At 39.3% G+C, this 22,719-nt stretch overlaps 3 protein-coding genes, 1 long non-coding RNA gene and 1 pseudogene across 9 annotated transcripts; 3 read left to right on the top strand and 2 right to left on the bottom strand.

The window, feature by feature from the left end:
• Window positions 1-491: 491 nt before the first annotated feature.
• On the bottom strand, window positions 492-5,943 carry LOC103975700 (F-box/LRR-repeat protein 17). 2 transcript variants are annotated; one of them, XM_009390742.3, is made up of 11 exons: window positions 5,284-5,943; window positions 4,163-4,264; window positions 3,174-3,318; window positions 2,902-3,086; window positions 2,564-2,668; window positions 2,265-2,362; window positions 1,893-2,140; window positions 1,743-1,809; window positions 1,579-1,664; window positions 992-1,090; window positions 492-885 (listed from the first exon to the last, which is right to left on the bottom strand). In XM_009390742.3, the coding sequence occupies exons 1-11, from the start codon at window positions 5,853-5,855 to the stop codon at window positions 823-825; spliced, it is 1,770 nt and encodes a 589-aa protein (XP_009389017.2). In that variant the 5' UTR covers window positions 5,856-5,943; the 3' UTR covers window positions 492-822. The 2 variants fall into 2 exon arrangements, with proteins under 2 accessions (XP_009389017.2, XP_018675967.2); XM_018820422.2 differs by lacking the exon at window positions 492-885 and having other exon boundaries at window positions 992-1,105; window positions 5,284-5,935.
• Window positions 5,944-6,162: 219 nt separating this feature from the next.
• LOC135605689 (large ribosomal subunit protein uL4-like) lies at window positions 6,163-10,196 on the top strand (annotated as a pseudogene).
• A 342-nt stretch (window positions 10,197-10,538) lies between these two features.
• On the top strand, window positions 10,539-15,100 carry LOC135583184 (2-methyl-6-phytyl-1,4-hydroquinone methyltransferase 1, chloroplastic-like). Of its 3 annotated transcripts, none has more exons than XM_065096061.1 (4): window positions 10,539-10,698; window positions 11,344-11,954; window positions 13,047-13,353; window positions 14,707-15,100. In XM_065096061.1, exons 2-4 carry the CDS (start codon window positions 11,392-11,394, stop codon window positions 14,860-14,862), a joined length of 1,026 nt encoding a protein of 341 aa, XP_064952133.1. In that variant the 5' UTR covers window positions 10,539-10,698; window positions 11,344-11,391; the 3' UTR covers window positions 14,863-15,100. The 3 variants fall into 3 exon arrangements, with proteins under 3 accessions (XP_064952133.1, XP_064952146.1, XP_064952140.1); XM_065096074.1 differs by having other exon boundaries at window positions 10,561-10,698; window positions 11,329-11,954; XM_065096068.1 differs by having other exon boundaries at window positions 10,595-10,756.
• A 153-nt stretch (window positions 15,101-15,253) lies between these two features.
• LOC135605701 (uncharacterized) lies at window positions 15,254-17,199 on the top strand. The gene is made up of 4 exons (XM_065096101.1): window positions 15,254-15,865; window positions 16,164-16,321; window positions 16,399-16,479; window positions 16,658-17,199. Exons 1-4 carry the CDS (start codon window positions 15,724-15,726, stop codon window positions 16,790-16,792), a joined length of 516 nt encoding a protein of 171 aa, XP_064952173.1. The 5' UTR covers window positions 15,254-15,723; the 3' UTR covers window positions 16,793-17,199.
• Window positions 17,200-18,188: 989 nt separating this feature from the next.
• Window positions 18,189-21,708, bottom strand: LOC108952138 (uncharacterized). 3 transcript variants are annotated; one of them, XR_001976714.2, is made up of 3 exons: window positions 21,212-21,708; window positions 19,876-20,520; window positions 18,189-18,717 (listed from the first exon to the last, which is right to left on the bottom strand). It is a non-coding gene; the product is annotated as an uncharacterized LOC108952138 (long non-coding RNA). The 3 variants fall into 3 exon arrangements; XR_010484525.1 differs by having other exon boundaries at window positions 19,876-20,217; window positions 20,293-21,708; XR_010484521.1 differs by having other exon boundaries at window positions 19,876-21,708.
• Between the last annotated feature and the right edge of the window lie 1,011 nt (window positions 21,709-22,719).

The raw sequence follows: 22,719 nt of genomic DNA on the forward strand, positions 1-22,719 counted from the left end.
CTGGCCCAGGACAGCGGCATGTGGTCGAGGGAACCAACACAGCTTTCTTTGGAGCTCGCAACAGTGGAGGAGCACATGAGGTGTTTGGGTTTGGTCGGTAGGGCTCTTAACACCATCTAATTTATCTAATCATCGTAATATCTGCATAATCGCACCGTGCAAATTGATCTGTTCGACAACAATTAGTGATCGATATGTTGGACGACGTTTATTGACCGACCGAAAGGTGAGAGACAGATCGATTATTATAAACGAGGGGGAGACAAAAGTCAATTTCACGACAAGTTCTTTTCTCTTTGTATTTGAACGTGTCATGTCAGTGAGAATCTTTACATCTTTCAACAACGAGAAAAGCATGACTGACCACTCTGTCAAAGTTGCTGAATTTGAAGTTTAGTACAAAATCGTGGTCCATTGCTAGTTGGATTCCCATTAACAAAATCATGTTAATCTAACAAAAGGGAGCATTTTAGGTGAAGCAACATGCGCTGTGCAGGTTTATAATAGATAGATAGATGGATTGATACATGTTCAGAGTTCAGCTACTTTATATCTCTCGAATGATTCATTCACAACATTTGTTGTAGTGAATTTGAATCGCATCAGGACAATAAGATTAAGATTCCATGGTTTCAAATCTATGGATGAGGACTTGAAAACCATCCAACTAATAATACAAAGCTAAAAAATTTCTGGGCAAAGTGAGCAATAACACGTTGGGAACAATCTTATTCTTCTACAAGTCCCTGATTCCTGAACGCTTTTGAAGTGCTTTGTATGTCACATTAGAGGTTGAAAGATACTTGACATTGTTGGAGCTAATTAGTCATGATGCACAATGCATTGGGTCATCCTTCTCCTCTTCTGTTTCTCATCATCGGATAACTGCAAGCAGCAGCAGCAGCAAGCATATGACTATGTTTTCAGGAAACAAAACTTAGCACCAAGGTACTGAAGAAGCAGGCGTAGCTCTGAAGATGCTCGTACTCACCTGCTGGACAAAATGGGGAACCTGGACCCTTTTAGATCCATCAGCTAGTCGCTTACATGGTAAATGGTCTTTGACAGCAGCAGCAAACTCATTGAGTACCTACAAGTATGGCCACTGGTTGAAGAAGAGAAAAAACAGTGGAAAAACTTCTTTCATTTGAGTGCCAGACATAAAGCAACTTGGAAACTTAAACAAGGCAGTATTAGAAGGGGGAGGGAGCACACTGAAGCATAGCAAGTTTTCAGATGAAATGTGTATAAAAGAAAGGGGGCAAATTTCCCACCCTGTTTACATTTTTATACAACTAAAAAGGAAACAAAGCATCTTGAAGAAATGTGGAACACCATTTCTTGTTCACCAATAACACATTTACATGTGCCATATGAGGCCTAGTGATTTACATCAGTCTTGTTCTAAACTCTTTTACCACAAAAATATGTGCTTGGTCTGTATACTGCTTAAGTTTACTTCTTATCTTCATAAAAATTGTGTAGGGTTGGTAAAATTTTTGTTAATTCAAAACAAAAACAGGTGTCTTTGTCATGCACAAAACACAAGCAATTAAATGTAGCTTATAAGAATGGTACCTGATTCCGTATAGCTCCAATTAGCATGTCTTGACATCCGGAAGCATGTACATTCTTCAAATTAGGGCATTGGAGCAACAACCTTTCTGTGTGATTTTAGCATACCTTGTTAGAAACCATGATGTGTCATTATAACATCATAAAGTTCAATGGCAGTATTCTACCCGGATGTAAGTTTGTACATGAGTTAAGATTAAGATCATTGAGCTCCGGACAGTTCAAGTACAGGGTCTGCAGTGCCAAAGTCATTTCAGAAGGCATGATGAGAAAGAAATCACGGAAGTTGCTGCTGATTCTTATGCATTTTCACTTACATCTAAACCTGAGCAACCCCATAAACTGAGCTTCCTCAGAGTTCCATGTTTTATAATAAGCTTTTGGTAGATCTTCTGTGACTTCATGGTAGGTGATTTCTGGCACTTGGTATATTCTCCACTCCTTTCATTATTGGGATATACATTTTCTTCAGCACTTTCGTTCTGGTAATCAGTATCACATATGCTCATCCCACAGTCAATTAGCTGGAGAAGAGGCAATTGAACTGCAGCAAACTGGACTCCATCTGAAAAAGATGGACAGAGAAATGAGGAACAATGCATGCAGTCACCCGATTTACAAGGTATGGTAACCCTTGCTGGACAAAGGAATTAAGAATCCGAAGGATGAGGAAACAAACAAATACTTACTTGAAGTAATATTTGGGCACAGAGCAAGTAGGAGTCTGGATAGAGTTTCAGGAAATACATTGCATATCATTCGGATTCCACTGTCAGTGATGCTTGACCTAAAAAATCAAGCAAGTGTGAATCCAGAGAACTCAAATAATCAAAAAAAGAGTGAAAAGCATGTACAACTAGAACTCTAAAGGAAATGTGAAACAGATTGGCATTCACATAGAAAATTGATGTTACAATGAAATCTAAATCCAGAGATTCGAAGATAATAACTACATATAACCACTACTTTAGCACAGAATGAAACATACCCACTCAAATCAAGCAATTCTAGACTTGTGCAACACGAAACAATGGCAGTTACAGCAGCATCTGTGATTCTTGAACCCAGAACCAATGACAACATACGCAAATCCCTAAGAAAACAAAATTTAACCATCAATCTACTGAAATGGAAACTAAGCAGCAGCAGAAAAATAATGCTTTTTTAATAAATTTCATCTAGTATGATTGGGCCCTAACATCTGTTACATTATAGATAGAAATACATCACAAAGCCTACTTTAGCATTAGAGTCTTTATGGGATGCATGTGCCCAGTTCATAATTGTTAAACATCATCATGAATGTACCTCAAGCATAATACCTACCTGAGATTTGCACTTGTAAGAGAGAGGACAGCTTCATTAGAAAGATGAATCGAGGCAACATGAATATTTCTTAGCCTTGGACAGGTACGCCCCAAACATTCCATCATCGTGATAAGATCTGTCGAATCATTTTCTTGTCGTGTAAAATCAAGAGACAGCTCTCTCAGATTAGGACATTTAAATACCTATCAAAATGATTAGAAGTCCTTACATGCACAAAAGGAAAGATAAATAAATCACAATGAACTTTTATAAGCAAGACAGTCACATACCATTTTTGAGATGCAGTAAAGATTTGATAGCCAGAGTGATGAAAGACTTGATGAAGAGATACTGAGAAATCCAATGTTGGTGCAACCCTCGACTTTAAGCGTTGAGAGACATCGTTTCTCAGCAACAAAACGACCCAATTCATCCCTACAAACAAACAAAAAGATGGCACACATATGGTTATGCACAAGAAAAATTGCATTGATTTTGTAAATGACCTTGGAAAACAAATTCTATTAGTAGACCTTGGATGTGGCTGAATTTACAAGACTAAAAGCACAACTATAGAGTTTACCACCAGCATTCTTCTGAAAAGAGGTATATATCAAAGATTTTCAGAAGAGATATAAAATCCTGGCAGGTAAGGCAAAAAGAATTGAAATAATTACACAAAAATCAATGTATTATTTATCTTAAAATCATGCATGAAATGATAAGTACATGTGAATCACTCTTCAGGATGTGACAGTTCACCCTTCTTCGAGGAAATATGTCTGACAATTGACATGCAACGATAGAAGCACATCTAATGAGAGGTAAATTGGTCTGGAATGGTTCAAATCTTAAGTAAATCAAGTAAATATTTTGTGGTCAAAAGTGCCAGAAAAAATGAAATAGATAGGACAGGCAAACATCCTTGAAAACATTAGTAGGCCTTTCAGCAAAAATATAATACACTAAGTTGCAATTGCAGTTAATAAGAATATACAGTGTGTGTCAAGCAGATGGTCTGCACAAAACCAGACCTAAGACAGGAAATCAACACTAAAACCAAAACAAGTCATTCTGTAAAAAATTGAGCTCTATATCCATGCGCCAACAATTCAGTGCAGTAGCTTAACATAGATGAGGATCAACCAAACTTAGAAGGCACGAGTGAACTGTTAGCTTAGACCTAAGATACTTGAAACTACACAGGATGATGCAAGGAATCAAAAGCAAAACATAACCAAGAAAAGAAAATGAGTGTTTAAAAGCCAATGACATATACCCTGTTATCCTGTTGACCACATTTTCAGCCATGTTTATCTCAAAAGCTTCTAAACTAGGCAGCGAGAATGCAACACAAGCTAACATGGTAGCATCAATATCACTGCAGAAAATGAACAAAAAGAGAGATTAATCAGACATTATGCTACCAGATTTTCACCTAACACTGGTAAAAGAAGCAAACCAAATGATAAGATCTGTTACATAGTCCAGTCTTCAAATGCTTGAAAAGGCATAACTTTTATTTCTGGCGTGTTTTATCAATATATTATTAGTTTAAAAAGCCACTAACTGAGTTGATTCATACTAGATTGTCACAAATGTATCTCACTCAAAACAAAGAGAAATGATAGACAAATGAATCCATCTAACCTGAGTCTTCATCAATCATTAAACCTTCTGATCTGCGGAACCCAAGCCAGACACAAAGAAAACAATAACAAAAAGTGAAAAACCATAATCAAAAGGAGAAGTATATTTGTACAAGAAAAAAAAAAAGAAAAAGTATAAAATGCAAAATGTAGTATGCAGATAGTATTAAGATCTAGCCTTTCATCAATATGACAGATCCGAGCATTCTGCATCATTATTTAACTATTCAGCCAAATCAAATAGATCATCAAAAGGCATATTGGTAGGGCCTCTGTGATCCATGTCGCCAATGCAAGTTCTTCCCTTCAGATCTAGGACATATGAAGACACAATCGCATAACAGAAAAACAGATCTTGAAGTGGGGAAGGAAGATCTCCACTCATTCAACGAGTAGAACATGTCCTTATCGTTTCTTCCTCACAGTTCACTTCAACAGATGTCATGGTTCCCTTTCACAGGTTGACTTGGATCTACAATAAGATCAAAGCCAAAATTGATAGATCCATGACCAGATCTGATATTGTCAATTGACCAACGATCGAAATATCAAATTTTCATTCTTATCTTAAATCTGCTTCATATAAATCTTTCGCGAGGTTTAAGCCTAGATCTGCCCCATGTGTTCATCTATTACCAATATTTGACTAAAGGTTGGTTTTTTTGTCACTGTCATGTAATCTTAATTAAGTTGTTTTCCATAGCCGATCCAATCGACCGCCCTCATCCTTCTCAGAGAGACCAAACCCTACCTTTCCATCGTCAGAGTGAGCCGCGTCAATCCGGCACATTTGTGGAGAACCGACCCGACAAACCCGATCTGCGATTGAGGTGAAACCCTAAGCCTGAGCTCCTCCGCGGAGAGCCACACCTTCCGCACGCACTCCCTCCATCCCCGGCACACCGCCGCCACCCGCATCAGCTCCTTGGGCGACAGCCGCCTTAGGATCTCCACCATGCACGACGACGGCAGAGACCCTTCTCCATCCCACCCCGCCTCCTCCTCGTCGTCCTCCTCTCCTCCCTCCTCGACGACCACCTCTGGCTCCCCCATCGTCACCACGGCCGCCGCCTCGATCACCCTCTCGTCCTCATCCTCCAGCGCCGGGGCGGGGGACGAGGAGGGACGGTCCTCGTCGAAGGAGAGCGCACGGCGGAGGCGGTTGCCGGAGCGAGGGAGGTGGAGGGAGGCGGATCCGCCGTCGGCAGAGGGGCAGACGTGGCCCTTCTTGGGGAGGCCGCAGCGTCCGCAGTTGTAGCTGCCCCGCTTCTTGGGGGCCACCACCCTCGCGGGGGCTGCGGCGGTGGGCGGATGGTGGATCATGTTAATGGAAGGAGATCGGGGCTTCGGTCGCTCAGAGAGCGAGAGAGAGAGAGAGGAGGGCGGAGTTGAGGTGGGTGAAATAGAGGCGATGGGAGGGAAGCGTCGTCGGAAAGTGGCGGGAGATTAGAGATGATTTCGCGCCATTTCAGTCATGTGCGCGATCACGTCAGGTCGAAACGCGGGGTTGTGGAGAGGCTATAAATTTACTCAAATGACCCTGATCACGTATTGGGCCTTAACTGAATTGGCCCAATAACGATGGTCCATTACATATTGGGCCTTCTTCCCATTTGTGCCTCCACTATGACATCAGGCGCATCAGTGGAAACGCACTGATCAAGACACAACGGACGGTCATGATCAAACCCTACCCTTCTCTTATAGAAGTTTGTTACCCTTCACTATTTTAGCCTCGTCTCCCGTTCCTGAAACCGTAAGTCGGGGGGACTTGCCTCCTCGTCCGATGGCCGCCGTCCGTCCCCTCGTCACCGTGCAGCCCCTCGAGGGCCACATGGCCACTAACGCTCTTGCCGGTGTCCCCCGACCCGACGTCCTCAAGGCCCCGATGCGCCCCGACGTGGTCCGCTTCGTCCACGCCAGCCTCTCAAGGAACAGCCGCCGGCCGTACGCCGTCTCTAAGCACGCCGGCCACCAGACCTCCACCGAGTCTTGTGGAGTACCGGCCGCGCCGTCTTCCGTATCCCCCGCGTCCCCGGCGGCGGAACACACCGCGCCGGCTAGGGTGCCTTCGGCAACATGTGCCGCGGCGGCCGTCTGTTCGCCCCCCCACCAAGACCTGGCACCGCCACGTCAACGTCAACATACGGCGCTACGCCACTGCCTCCGCCCTCGCCGCCTCCGCCGTCCCCTCGCTTGTCCTCGCCCGCGGCCACCGCATCGAGTCCGTTCCCGAGTTCCCTCTCGTGGTTTCTGACACTGCCGAGGGCGTAGAGAAGACCGCCTCCGCGATCAAGATCCTTAAGCAGGTTGGCGCCGTCCCTGACGCCGAGAAGGCTAGGGACAGCCAGGGCATCCGCCCTGGTATGAGAAAAATGCGCAACCGCGGCTACATCTTTCGTATGGGTCCTCTGATCGTTTACGGCAATATTCTTATGTCAAGCGCCTCAACCTTGTAAAGTTGGCTTCGGGAGACATATTGACAGGCTAGTCATCTTAACATATCATCCTTATACTCTCAAGTTATATGGGGAAAAGTAAAATATTTAATATCGTTTTTTTTTTACGTCGTCGATTTTGTTTCAAGTTATATTGAGAAAAATAAAATATTTAATCTCTTTTTTTTCATTCTGTTGATAGAAATGCTGTATGTGCTGAAACCCTAAAAAATAATATTAAAATAGAGTTAAAAAGATAATTTTATAATATTTTTTTATTGTCCAAAGAGAGAGAGAGAGAGAGAGAGAGAGAAGGAGTCTTGTTGAGAAACAAAATGGGATAGTGCTATTCAATTGTTTTATTTTATTTTTGTCTTCGAATATTTTGTTGGAAAGTGAAGCATTCGATAGAAAGGATCTCTCTTGTGATCCTATCTGTTCATCCGTTGACTGTTACAGAACTGTTGATTTCTCGACTGTTGTTTTTACAGAAGTTATAAAAAGAACAAATTAATATCGATGAGTAGCATTGTGAAATTACCTTTTAAACCTTGTGTTAACGTTATTTTTCGTGCGTGATAGCACATGCGGTATTTCTGTTAGTAGAGTTGATAACGTTAGAAAAAACGAGATTAAATGTTTCATTTTTGTAAGTATAGAAATATCAATGCAATTTTTGAAAGCATATAGATCAAAATGCCAAGAATAGTTAATTACAAGAGCTAATCTATAATTAGCCCGAAGTTGAACTGTGTTTGGAACCGTTGATAAGCCATCTGAGAAAAAGAAGGGCTATGTGCTGTTGAGGTCGAAGATGCACAATGCGGATCTGTCGATGATCATTAACTCTGACGAGGTGCAGTTGGTGGTGCAACCGATCAAGAAGGATGTGAAGAGGCACACATTGAAGAGGAACCCTTTGAAGAATCTCTACACATTGCTGAAGCTTAACCCCTATGTCAAGACAGTGAGAAGGATGGCTTTGCTTGCGGAGGCACAACGCTTAAAGGCAAAGAAGGGGTAGCTTGACAAGAAGAGGACCCAACTTCCCAAGGTATTGCAATTCATCATTGTTATCTTGTGGATTGACCTATATGTGGAAATTTAAGCTGCATGGTTGACTGTTTCTGTTTTTTTTTTTCTAGGCTAGTATGGAGCTTATAATTAGTCCATTTTTCTGACTTCTATTATTACTTCCACTGTTCTTGAAATTTCTTGATTTAATTAAGGAAAACATGGAGGTAATATGAAATGTCTCCATCTGCTAGGATGCTTTTAATTAGATTTGTAAGTGTCAAAAACTCTTGTTATTTGATTGCAAAATCTGTACTGATATTTGACATTAATGTCTAAGATGAAAATAATTTATGTTAGCATTCGAAATTTGGTACATATATTTTTTTATGATTGATTTCTTTGGAACGATTATTAGTTCCAGATTCCATGGCTTTTATTGGAGAAATTCCAGAATAATATTTTAGCAGGTCGCAGACTTACCATGAAGACAGAAGACTTATCGCAACATCCCTAGTGAGCACCGTCGGGAAAGTTCTCCCATCTTGAATATAAGGAGTATCTCTCGAATGGGTGTCCATGTCTAAGACTCAAGATCTCTCTAAACGTGGTCATACCAGTTGATGCCACTAAGGCGGAGTACATTTTAAAGACTATAGTTATAATATGAATAATTTTCAATATAAGAACAAAAATATGTACTATAATATGTCTCTTAATTGCATCCAACAATGAACCAAAAGCATTGAAAAAAATTGACATCGTCTACAAAATTATTCAAGATTAAAAGGCTGTTGTTCTACTGTATGAAATTGAAAGAGAGAACGTGAGATGGAACAGATATCCTAATACATGACATACTGGAATCAGGAAATTGTCTTTAACACATTCTCTTTTGAAATTTTATTTGATAAACACCTGGTGATTTTTGTTGAATTTTAAGTGTAAATGCGGTTGAATGTTGTCCTAGACTTCTTGGGTCGGTCCCTCTTGATAGTGGTAGTGCAACAACTAGCCTGGATAAAGTAATATACAACTGATAGTAGTAGTGTACCTGGTGCTTTCTGGTTATGATGTTGATGCATTCAAGGATGCCTTCTCTAGGAGTATATTTACTCGAATAGGATGAAAAAGGGTTTCAAAGTATAGTTGCTTGCTAGTTGAGGTGTCATAGCCAAAGCAGTGGCTGAATTTATGAATTCATTAATAAGTCGGCAATTTTGGACTTTATTACCAAGATGCTCATCTTTTAATGGTCAATAGGGCTACACTTGCCAATTTGTCTTGTTCTAGTTTTGTGACTGGAGTTTTTTTTCCATCTTCATACTCCTCCAGGAAGAAGCTGCTGCAATCAAGGCTGCAGGTCCGGCATGGTACAAGACTATGATCTCAGACAGTGAGTGTTTGGTGTTCAGCATAAGGTATGTGTAAGAGGGAATTTTGCATCCCGTTGCGTTTCTTTAAGAAAAATTTTGGTTATGACTATTGGTACAAGTCTATGAAGTTTATATTAAATGTATGGATTGCTAATCATTATTATATGGTCTAGTAGTTCATGAGGTAGATTTGGTCGACAAACTATGAGATCTTACGATTGCAAATATGCAGTGATTTTACAGCTAGGGAAACTTTGGAATCATTTGCTACCAATTTGATGCATTATTATATGGTCTAGTAGTTCATGAGGTAGATTTGGTCGACAAACTATGAGATCTTACGATTGCAAATATGCAGTGATTTTACAGCTAGGGAAACTTTGGAATCATTTGCTACCAATTTGATGCATTGCTTCCAACAGTTTTACGTGATTCCTGTATCGTCATCGATGGCAGCAGGCAACAGCCCAGTATTTGCTCTTGCCCAGATGAAAGTTGATGAAGCCCTCTCTTTTGTCTTCCTAGAGAGATTCATAGAATCTACATCCGATGGTATGTATGACCGGCAAGCACAATCGATCAAATCAATTGCAATTGACGTATTAGAAGTATTCATTGTGTTGAATCTTTCATTCCGATTTGTTCAGATCACAGAATGCAAGTGGAACCCACGGACTCGCAATGTCCGGTTCATGTTCGTCAGATCACTCTCGCCACAGCATGACCTTTAGAGAAATTTCTTACTTGAATTGACTTTAATCTTCAAATAAAGTTTTTTTCTGTAATGTAAATAACAATAATTTTTAGTAAGTTTTAGAATGCTATGTTGAATCTTATTATTAGATCGTTAAATAGTTATGTTTCTTAATTCTAATTAACTAAAGTATCAACCAATTTTTGCATAGTAATATTTTGAGTAGATTTGATTTGGGGATCACTAAATTTTTTTTAAAAAAATAATTCATCAATTATTTCATACTTTTTTATAGGCTTCAACAATTCCATTTCTTTCCCAAGAAAGTAATTATGAAAGGGTCGCACCGCATTACATGAATCAACAAGAAATAGCAACCAAACAATAGAGTGTGTTACGGATGGAGAAAGATTAGCCCTCCATTTAGCTTGGATGGTAGGAGCCACACGTGGCAATCACATGTCTCTCCTCATCCTCGAGCCATTGTGAGTCACAAATTAGTCGCCGGCTATCAAGTATACGCAATCATACACCCGGCACCCTACTACACACCCATCACTTCCGCGTCCGAAGACCTGTGGTGCGTGTGGGAGTACTGCGCCTCTTCCCTTCTCTCCAGTGTCTGTGAATCCATCGGCGAACAGGTAAGCCATATCCCGGCCATATCCCGCTGGTTTCCATCTCTTCAGGCTTCCGTTCTTGGTAAGGACAAGACTGCTCCTTTTCAGAGAAGTGCAAAGATCCCCGTTTTCTTGGCTGTTTTTTGGTGATTTCTTTTTTCTATCTTTCGTCGATCCGTCATCAAGCCCCTAAAGGACACTTTTTTCGACTGAAAAAATCGAATTGTCTGTGATTATCGATGAAACGTAGGTGTTTTTTAAAGCTTTGCAGGAGCGTGGGAACAGCCATGAGGGTTTGAAGGAAATAAAGGGTGGAGAAAATATAGATAATTTTGCCAAGATTTTGGCTAATTTTGGTTCTCTCTTTTGTCTATTTCAAGTGAAAATATGATATTGTGTCTGATTGTGATGGAACATTACTGTTTTAAGAGCTTTTCTATGGCGTTGGAACAGCAATCCAAGCTTTGGAGGACAGAGTGTGTGTAGAAAAACGACGTCTGTTCTTTTGACGAGCGCTAATATTTTCATTTGTTTGGCTTAGCCTTTAGTGCAACTTTTGTCTCTGACCCACCGATCCTCTCTTAGATCTCTAAAAGAACGCTTTTTTCTAGTAAAAGATTTGGTATTTTCTCTGAAATTTGATGAACAGAGTAGTTTCTTCTGTTGCAGCTTTGCACGTTGGAGGGCCAATCTGCACTACTGTCTGTGTCACCATAGATGACTTCCTATATGCTCAATGGAGCTGAAGCGCTTACTTTCCCCAAAGGAAGAACTCCAACTGGGTTGGGCTTCAGGGGGTCTTCTCTCAATGGGATGTGCCTTCCCAAGATGGGTGTGGTCTCCGTTGGTGGTGGTAGTATGAAGGCCAAATCTTTAGTGCCAGCGTGTGGCCTTTCCTCTTCTAGGCCAGCTTCCCAACCCAGGTTCATTCAGCACAAAAAGGAGGCGTTTTGGTTTTATAGGTTCCTCTCCATAGTCTATGACCACATCATAAACCCTGGCCATTGGACTGAGGACATGAGGGATGAGGCGCTCGAGCCTGCAGATCTATATGATGCAAGGTTGAAGGTGGTAGATGTCGGCGGTGGGACTGGATTCACCACATTGGGCATTGTTAAACACATATACCCCAAGAACGTAACCATCCTGGACCAGTCACCGCACCAACTCGAGAAGGCGAGGCAGAAGGAGGAACTGAAAGAGTGCACAATCATTGAAGGGGATGCCGAGGAACTTCCCTTCCCGACCGACTCTGTGGATCGGTATATTTCTGCAGGAAGGTAAGATTTCCATGACTTGTTTACAATACGTTTGATAAAACCTTTTTTGAAATGGAACTCATATTTCTAGTGATCCAGTGATAGTCTATTTTGAAGATGCTTCTTGCTAGTTTGATTCCTGAGTTTATATTCCTCAGCACATAGGACCACATAGAGCTGTGATTTAGTATGATGATCGAATGACAAAAGTTCTTCTGATTCTTGTTTGTGAATATCTTATTGAGTAGAAAACCTGATAAATTTCATCGAAATTTTATTTTTCTGGAGGTTTTTACATATCTATCCTTGAAAAGTTTGGGAATAGTGTATTTGTCATTATAAATTTTAATATAGAATATATGTCCCTCTAGATATTAAGATCCTCATGTATTTTTGGTTTAACATCCATAAAAAATTTAGAATTTAAGCACCTCTAACCATTGTCAATGTTAGCATGTTTTTTAAAAATGTATGTAAAAACTTAAAGCACCTGAAATACCCCTGATGTTCTTACAAATTACAAAAAGGGTCCTATCATGAATCAGAGTTTCAATCAACAAAGGCATGTTGATTGTTAATGACGATTAACTACAAGAGCATATATGCAAATTTTTAGGTTTTGGAAAATGTATATTTTAAAATAAATTTAGTGGAGATGACTTTGAAGTTATATGTGTATGCAATTTTGCCATTTTTATTAGTTAATTATGAGCATAAGCCAAATCTTGAAAGAGTTCTGCAGTGCTATTTATTTAATAGATATTCTTCATGAGCTTCTTGTGAAGCTCCAAAACTATGATAGCTTATCAGAAGCCTCTGTTTCTTATCAGAAGATCCAGTTTCAACTTGCTTCCAATTGTCTTTCTATACAAGTCAATAACAATTCAAAAGAAAGAAAAATAGGAGATTTAACCTTAATTGTCAGGACAATCTTTACACTCGGGCATAAAAAAAATAAACATTTTTAGAGATATGTTCTAGCTAAGATTCTACACTAACTCTTGACTATTAGCAGCTTTCTTATTCATTTCAAGGAGATCATGGCAAGTAATATTATTATATCATATACCGTGGTCTTTGTTTGTTAATGCTTACTTTATGATCAACATCTAGTATTGAGTATTGGCCCGATCCTCAACGTGGAATCAAGGAAGCATACAGAGTGTTGAAACTTGGAGGGTTGGCCTGTATCATTGGTCCTGTATACCCAACCTTTTGGTTGTCACGCTTCTTCGCTGACATGTGGATGCTGTTCCCCAAGGAAGAGGAATATATTGAGTGGTTCAAAAAGGCTGGTTTTAAAGATGTCAAATTGAAAAGAATTGGCCCGAAATGGTACCGTGGTGTCCGTCGTCATGGTCTCATTATGGGCTGCTCTGTCACAGGTGTTAAAAGAGAATCTGGTGATTCACCTTTGCAGGTAATTATTTCTTTCATCAGACATTATTCTAAGCATTCTTGGCATCAACTGCTTGGTTTTAGTAAAACCTCGACTATCATGTCCACTACCATAGATCATGTTGCATTCATATGTTTCAAGTCATATACTTAGATATGCATCTATGAGTTGGATGCTAATTGAATTTTTTGGTAATAATTCTCAGCATCATGTGAGATTGTGATGGACCTTTTTGTTTACCTTATCATATGTGATGTTGTTACATATTGGAAGATACACATCATTAATAATTATTTGAAGTTAGTTATCTGATATATGCACCTATGTCCTTTTAAATTTTTTTAAAAATTAATATAAATTATTTCTGAAATTAAAAATGTGAACGGTTTGAAATATCTACAGTCGAGAATAAAATGAGAGAAACTATTTAAAATGATAAAACATGTTTGTGGTGAAATAAAAAGAGAAAATGGAGACTTAAGGAAGCTTTTTAAGATACTACAAAAAAATACATGATGACTCAGTTGAAATATTGATATGGGCCTCGATGAATTTCAATGGCCGGAAAATATTCATATAGCATAATCCGCACTGTGAGGATGCCTTTTTTGGAATGATTTGTTAGTGCCTTAAAATTTAGTTAAGTTTATATTCCTACTTTGATCCTCATATATTTTGGATTCTACTGTTGACTCGTGTGGAATGATTGAAATATTTGCAAAAGATTTATGACTGACTTAGCATGGAAATGAGTTGTTACAAGCAAGGCTTCTTAAGAATGAGAGAATGAGCAGTGAAATATTGATAACAATAGTGATAACATGGTGGAATTTGAATACCTACCATCCTTGACTTATGTGGCCGAGCCAGAATTGGTTATTGTTATTCGGTTATTTTCTAGCTATGTTTATATATAAAGGTATTTATTTCTCTTTTTTCCATTATTGTTTGTTAGTACCAAACTTTTATTGACAACTTTAGCCACTGAGAGCAAAGAATTCCTCAGTTGAAGAGACTTTGACTTGGTAAGAGCAATCATGTGCATGACCTGCACATACTTATTCTGGTTCATAGTGACAAGAGGATTCGACACCTCTTGAGATCGCTTGTTTTGGTTCATAGTAGCAAAAGATTCATAAGGTTAGGAGTTCTTTGTTTCTTCAGCATTTTTTAGGACTCGGAACTGACTTCAAACTTGTCACGATTTGGCATACATAAGACAACTCTTTCCACAAAATGTTGGGAAAGAACTATAATCTACTTCCATAAGGTGCAGTTCATCAACATCATATAAAGATAGCGATAACATTTAATCAGTTGCTTCATAGACATATTACAATTCTCTGGCTAAGAAATTATTGGATCATTCTGCAGCTGGGTCCGAAAGTGGAGGATGTAAAGAAGCCTGTGAATCCATTTGCCTTCCTCCTACGCTTCATTTTGGGTACGGTCGCAGCGACATATTATGTCTTGGTGCCGATCTACATGTGGATTAAAGATCAGATTGTCCCCAAAGGGCAGCCTATATAGAGCAGTAGCCTTGATCCTGCGACGAACATCACAGTCCAAGATAATAATCCATTGCATGTAATATTTTGTTTTAGATCTTTTAAGTTGTTCTTTGTTAAGTTTGGACAGCTTGTATCAGTCGGAAATTAAGGCATGCATCTCCTACGAGAAACACTTAAATACTCATCAGGGAATTTCTTCTTTGTTCTGATTTGTAGCAAAATTATTTTATTATCCATCATTAGGCCTTAAAATTTAATAGTGGTTGTAAATTTTTCACTGTTGGAGAATGTGTTTGTTCCATAATTTTACAACTTCTCTGATCTTTTTCTCTCATACAGTTCTCCTTAGGTATCCAAATGAAAAACAAATCTGTGGGGTCCCAACCATATATCAAAATGGATAGATAGCTCAAAATGTTGTGTTGTGTTTTATTATTATTATTAATTTTTTGGAAATATGGGATTTTTTTTTTATGTACATATGTTCTCGAAAGGTCATGTTATTTTCTCATCAGCTTCGTCTCTAAATGGTGCAATACCAAGGAGTAATCATCAAAACTTAATAAACAACATAGTATTTTAATCTGGTTGTACTATTGGTTGAACAAATGCAATGTATTTTATGGTTGAATAAATACAGTGTTAATAATTTCATGATCAAACTTTATCTTGAATGTGTAATGGTAGGTGACTGACACACCTAATCGATCCCACTTAGAACTGGTTTGAGAAGACTTTTATTTGTTCTTCTTGTTCTCTTAGATGATTTAAAAGTCATTTCTTTCCCTTCTAGATTTCTTATGAGCCTTGATGAAGTCAGACGTCAAAATAGTCTCCGAGAACACATACCATCACTCCCTGGTCTATAAAAGGTCAAGGCATGGTTATGGTTTCCCCTCATAGCATTCCACCATCCAAACCTCTAGACCATTTCTCCGCTCGTTCTGGTATGGATCTTCTGTCGGAGGACCAAATCATGGAGTTCAAGGAAGCCTTCTGCCTCTTTGACAAAGATGGAGATGGTTCTCTCTCTCTCTCTCTCTCTCTCTCTCTCTCAGTTTTTATTTTTTATGGGTTAAATCCTACTATATTTACTGATTGTTTCCAAGGGAAAGTTTTAGGACTTGATTATTTATCCTTAAACTCGAAAGCTGTAAGTATAATGGCAATTGAAGGTAGATATGTTTTTGGTGGATTCATGGAACTAATTACTTACATGGCTTTGTTGTTTTATGTGGCATTTAGTTGGAAGTATAATTGAATCTTCACTTTGTTTGACTTGTTTCTACATGAATTATTTGCCTTTGATTGGTTTTTTAGGGTGCATCACACTGGAAGAGCTTGCCACAGTCATCAAATCATTGGATCAGAACCCAAGTGAGGAAGAGTTGCAAGAAATGATCCGAAACGTCGATTTGGATGGCAATGGAACCATAGATTTTGGAGAATTCTTGAACCTAATGGCTAGAAAAATGAAGGTAAATGACATGGAACTCTGGCAAGATGTTTGCATTGTAAACAAGGGAGTTGACACACAACACTTGCCTCCTTGCAGGAGACAGACGAGGAGGAAGAACTAAAGGAAGCTTTTAAGGTCTTCGACAATGATCAAAATGGTTATATCTCGGCCAGCGAGGTGAAACTGAGCTTCATCTTTGACTCTCTCTCTTTCATGCTTTTGTTGGAACGTTAATTGTTAGTTAAACCACCAGTTCATGAGTTAAAATGATCACTGAGAACAATTAGATGGATCATATGACCATGAATTCTGTGTACACCTCTCAAGCTTACACCCAACTTTCCTGTTGTTGCAGCTGAGGAATGTGATGATGAATCTTGGGGAAAAGTTGACTGATGAAGAGGTGGATCAGATGATTAGAGAGGCAGACTTGGATGGAGATGGGCAAGTGAACTATGAAGAATTTGTGCAGATGATGATGACCACCTGATTGGTTTTCAAAGAAGAGACCACACAATGGATTGATCTACACTGATTTCCATCAGCTGTGTGTCAAGAAACCACATCTTCTGATACTAAATTGAATTTGTCTTCTCATCACAGTCTTTGTTTCTGTCTAATGAACATTACTTTGTCAGCAGTCTGGTCTTCAGTTTTCTTCTTTCTTCTTCTTGGAATCACTGAAGCTGCAAATCGAAAGACTATAAGCATTCATTGAGATTGTTTGTGGGTTCATCCAATTAATGAAGCTAGAAAATTCACAATGTAGTATAATGATTCATAGCGCAAGAGATTAGACATCGTCTCGAAACATGCTTCCCTGATGACATCAATCAAACATCTCAGACCAAGTCAAGGAAACAACAAATCTTCCAGCTTACTTGGTGGATACTTCAAGTCCTCATGTTGCTCTCTTAACACACGAGGTGTAGTGTTTCTTTCTCCTCCATCTTGGACACATCCAGAGAACACTCCCTCGTTGACACGGCAGATCAAACATCAAACATGACTTGCAAAGTCGAGTCGATTTCTTCCTCTCTAATCTGCCAAACCAAGGTTTACTTTTCTGCGCATGCATGCCAAGCTCTCATAGATGTCTCACAACATGAAATGACAGAGTCTATGCAGTGACATCCTGATAGTTGTATTCCAAGTCCTTCATGATCTTGCATGATCATTTGTTATCGTATTGAAATATATTTTCTGGCCTTAAAAATGGATAGTCTTTTGAGAAGGAATGTGATTTTTGTGTGATCTATATACATTTATCCTTCAATAATCCTACTACAGGATGCTAATATCTGTCTACAATGCCTAAACCATTTCCAGCGTTTGCAATGTGTTGGATTGAAGAGATGTTGACATGGAGAGCAGGTCCTCACTTTGACCCAGTCAAACTAAGAAAGAAAGTCAAGTAGAGTGCTGACTCAGGTCAACCATTCCTAACATTTGTCATCTGCAGTCCTCAAACGTTTGCATGGGAACTCCTTTGTCAAATGACACTGATCACAAAAGTTGGTCTTACTTAATGCAACCTTTTTCTTTGAATGAAGGCTTTAGCATAGCACTCCATGACGAAAAAGAAGGCAAAGGAAAGGGGGAAAAGAAAGAGAAAAATAATTAATATTTTTTGCTTCCATTTAGGGTTTTCTGTTCTCATCATCGGAATAAGAAGGCTGATCAGTTTTTGGCCATGGACGGGCTATGCACTGTAGCTGTACATATCTTGGCAGAAGAAGAAGAAGACTTACTTGATGCAAATAATTAGTATGTTGAGAATGTCTGAGCTCGCAGGTTTTGCATTTGCAGCTTTTACTGAACATAAGCTCATAGGATGCAACTCAGAAACAAAACTGCACAAAGTATAGGATTTGTTCTAATCTATCTATGCACAGATAAAGTTTGTGATGTATAGAATATAATGCTCGTTGCAAAGTATAGAAAGAAGCGTTTGGGTTGAGAGCAGTACATGATCTCATTACACCTTCCACGCTAGGGAAGAATGCCAGACATGGTTTCTGATTCTTTTGGATGATGCCGGTGGAACAACTTGGCACTGTGAAGCAAAATCCAAGCTACAGTTTTCTGTGTCCCTGTGTATCACCTCCGTAAGATCTTTCGGTTGTGGAGTTGCTATCAACCAACCAACCTGGAACTATAATCCATGACAAGTTGGTCCATGGCTACAGCACCTCTCTCGATCTGTGTCGCAGTTCTTGTCCGTCAGTTTGGACATGGCTTCCTCCTCTGCTGAAATGTAGCTTTGGTTTCATCAGGTTATGCTAATACTGCACTCACTGTTCATGGATCGAAGTAACTATTAGAAGGGTAAGATTGCTTCTTTGCTGGTTCAGAGTACATGTATCTGCCGCTGCAAGAACATTTCTTGCTATAGTTTTGTGTAAGCTGCATCTGCTGCAAGAACACAATACATTCATTGGCACAATGATATGTGGGCTTATCAATTTCATGAAGCTACAAAAAAACATGAAATTTTGATCCAAAAAGCTTCCACTGTGGCTGATGATGATCCTGATCTGCAAGCAATAAGTACCACAGGGCTCCAATGATGAACATTCATCTCAAATGAGAACAAAGCTTTCTGTCAATGGGGTGGACCATAATGCTAACCTAATCAGAATACGGTCGATTCAATAATTGAATAGGATCCTAGCTAGCCAATCTCATTCACACAAAAAGAAAGAAAAGCTTTTTCTTCATATTATTCCAGACCTTAATGAAGACTAAAAGAAGAACAATTTCAATTCAGTCAAGAAGCTAAAAGGAGTGTAGTCGGAGAATCTGAAGAACAAACAGCATTGTGCATGTTGCTGAGTTGAATGAAGAACTTGTGTTCGATCAACAACTTATACTAACAAAGAATGATTGATACACATGATTGACTTCGCGACAAACTCAGTTAAAAGCAAGCAAACAAACAAAAACATGCAGATCTTTTAATTTTGATATGATGTTCATGGAAGTCTGAACTTAATTCTCATTGAAAATTTAGATCTTTGTTTTATATCATCTCTTCCACATATTATAAGTCTTTCTTGGATTTCCTCTATCTATTTAAGATCCCAAATTGGTTCATCTTATCCTTTTGTGAGTGCAAATTTCTGATGATCTAACTGATTTTACTGTTAATGCTACATCTAATGTTTTGTTTTCATTTACCATTAAGAAAGTATATCCTTATTAACAATAAGAAAAATACATCTTATGGAGCTACCAACTCATTGCAGATTGCAGTGCTCATACATGCATAATAAGTGAAGCAGACTTGATTACCCAATCATAAGAGTCCTTTCTCATAATCAAAGATAGTAACCATTTCAGATTTCTCATCAAATTAACTATACAAATTCTTATTTATCTTAATTGGTCACTATCAGAAACAGCATTGATTGCTCATTATCTCTCAAAGTAGTGCATGATGTTTTGGTATAATACTGTCACTAGTCATTGAACTCTTTTGTTGTTTGGATCAATGGAATTTGCTACCATGAATGAACAGATTATCCAATCAAAATAAAATTGAAGTTGAATCATTTTCCAATCTGACATCACCTGTGTGATAAATCTATACAGCAAGTTTTGTCTCTGAACTCTGTCTGTGTACTTCAAACCGATCATGGTCTGCATGTCTCATGGCAGCAATTCCTGGAGTGTCAATTAGATGTTGGGCAAGTTGTTGATGGAATCCATCAACAGTTCCACAAAGTTTGAGAAACCAATTAAGTACTACTGTCTGTAACATCAGCAAAGAAAAAGACATATGACTTTCTCACCTTACAATGGGACTTCAATTCTCAGGGACAGATCACTTTCCTCAATTGCATCAACTCCTTTTTACTCCTTGCAGTCATCTCTCCCTTTCGGCATCCCTTTTGTGTTTAGATGCCCAAGCCACTGCCATGGAACCAAACATAACAAGAGCCATGGGGAGAAGCTTTTGCAGTCATATATGAACATACATAGCCATACCATTTTGGTGCTAAGCTCAACTGAGGCTCCACAGGTTCTGGACTCCATGCAACCAAACGGTGAGGCTGCATGAGACAAACGCTACATGGATGGGAACAGTTCAACATGTGTCCTCCACCAGTGAATCGGGCATTAAAAGCTACGAGGGCACCAAACAAATCATGCTAATATAGCTGGATTTCCTTGGCACCCATGTAGCTTCCAAGGAGAGGAAAGCAAGTCGAACTGCTGCAAGCAACAAGCAAGAGAAAAGAGTTGAAAGGAAAGGAACGAGTGTCGTTGAATAATCAACAAATTAACATTGATTATAATCTTTCAATTGAGAGGTTAATTCAAATTGCTGTTCTTTATAAAGAAAGCCACATATATGTACCTTAAAAAGAATATAAAGAGAGAGAGAGAGAGAGAGGGGGGCCAAAAACAACAGGAGAAGACCCTACCTACTTACCTAATCTTCTGGCCATGGGAAGCTTCAAAAACAAAATGAAAAGAAGTTGAAATCTATGACAAATCTTGAGTTCTTTAGGTACTCAGATTCATATAAATACTACACAAAAATAAAAATCTCCATTCTAATGCAAAAAAAAAAAAAATGCAGCTCTGCTAATTCCATGCTTTTCATCACACAATTCCCAATTTTGAAATTTTAGGTCATGCAAAGATGTTGGTGCTCAAAATGGTTCAGATCTTTCGAGATTATTCTGAGAGCAAATAAGAAGAATCTTATGCATGCAAGTTGGATTAAAATTAGTAGCAGTCATGAAGTCAAGTAATGAGCACATACATAAATTTGTGCGTGCAAGAGATGATGTTATAACCTGTAAATCTTCCTAGATATTGGTATAGAGACCCATTGTCAAGAGAACATTGCATAAAATATGGCAGCCGAAACGATTCATAGAACAAAACAAGTACTCACAGGGTAGGATGCCTTGGTTCTCTTCCAAGGTCGAGATCTCAAAGGCACCAACAAAATGAGAGCCAAGCCATCCCATTCCTCTTTACATGATTAGGGGTCTTCTTTGTTGTCACAAGGTATCAACAGTATCAGAATAGAAACAAGCACAATACCCATGAATCCAACATGGTAAGGAAATCAAGATCAGCAAACATCTCATTTACTTCCCAGATTCGTCATGCCAAGCGAGTCAAGATCAGCAACCATCCCATTTACTTCCCATGAAACCTTAATTATTAGGTTAAAAGGAGAAAGAAAGAAAAAGTAGGCTGAGTCTTCTCTGTGCTCTTTTGGTGCTCCCACCAGTAGATGAAGCTGCAACATGATCTGCATGACTTCATCCAAGATCCAGAAGATAGGGAGGATGGAGTACTTCTCAGATCATGCTGGCAGCTTCAGCTTCTCATGGTGCACCCCCATCACAGTTAAACCCATGGCCAACCACCAAGAGAGAGAGAGAGAGAGAGAGAGAGAGAGAGAGAGAGTGGCGGCTGTGGAGGGGAAAGGAGGTGGGGAGATGAAATATATAGAAGGAAGGAGGAAAGGGGAAGGTAGAGAGAGGCAATCTTATTTGGTTGTCATGGGATTTCTGGCTTAATTCTGAGCAAAAAAGAAGGCTAAGAATAACCTAAAAGTGTGGTCCAGAATCAGAAGACAACATTGAATGTTGTCATACATGCATGGGCCAGTTGGGGGCTTCTAACTTTATTGTGAGCTACACCGAAGACTGCTGGTGACAACCTTTCATGCATCTGCACGTCCCTTTCCATGGAATGCATGCCCTACTACACACAGTGAGAGGGGGCGCAGGATAACGAAGGCCATGATGGACCAACACCACCTTGCTTCCACAAGTACGCTGTTCTCGCACAAGGATGAGGTGAGCATATCAACAAGTGCATGTGATATCTCTTCCCTATGTGTCTCTGTTTGTTTGCGTGTGGGTCGGAGGGATAAGCTCAGATCTCTCTCTTGTACGTTTATCACAACTACAGTTGAGGCCCAGTTTTGGTGGCACACAAACATTTCTTTGACATTAAATTATATTTTGATTAATTTTATTTGCCTTTTATTCTGAATCATTATATTATTTGCTGAAAAAACAATTTTTGTAGGTCGAAGAACATCACTAGTGACGATCCACTGTCCGCGAAGAGAATGCACATCTGTGTCTCTGGCATGTTGCTTGCAAGAGGTGTATGGTGTAGCTGTCTTCATATGGCAGCATGGTGAAACCAGCATGCACAAGCCACTGCATGACTGAAGCGACACAGTGATACGTCTGGCAAAAATGTGCTTTTGGATCGGGGATTCTAATATGAGAACAACTGTTGGAAGGATTCAAAAGATAAGAAGAGATTTCGGCAGGAGATTTGTTTTGTTGCTATCAGTTCAGACAAAGACTATATTTTGGTTTCTGTTCTTCTAAATTTTCTTCCCCGTTCTTAGAATCCAAAACCTTTCTCTTT

This window comes from Musa acuminata, chromosome BXJ1-2 (assembly GCF_036884655.1).
Source record: "Musa acuminata AAA Group cultivar baxijiao chromosome BXJ1-2, Cavendish_Baxijiao_AAA, whole genome shotgun sequence".
Lineage (NCBI taxonomy): Eukaryota > Viridiplantae > Streptophyta > Magnoliopsida > Zingiberales > Musaceae > Musa > Musa acuminata.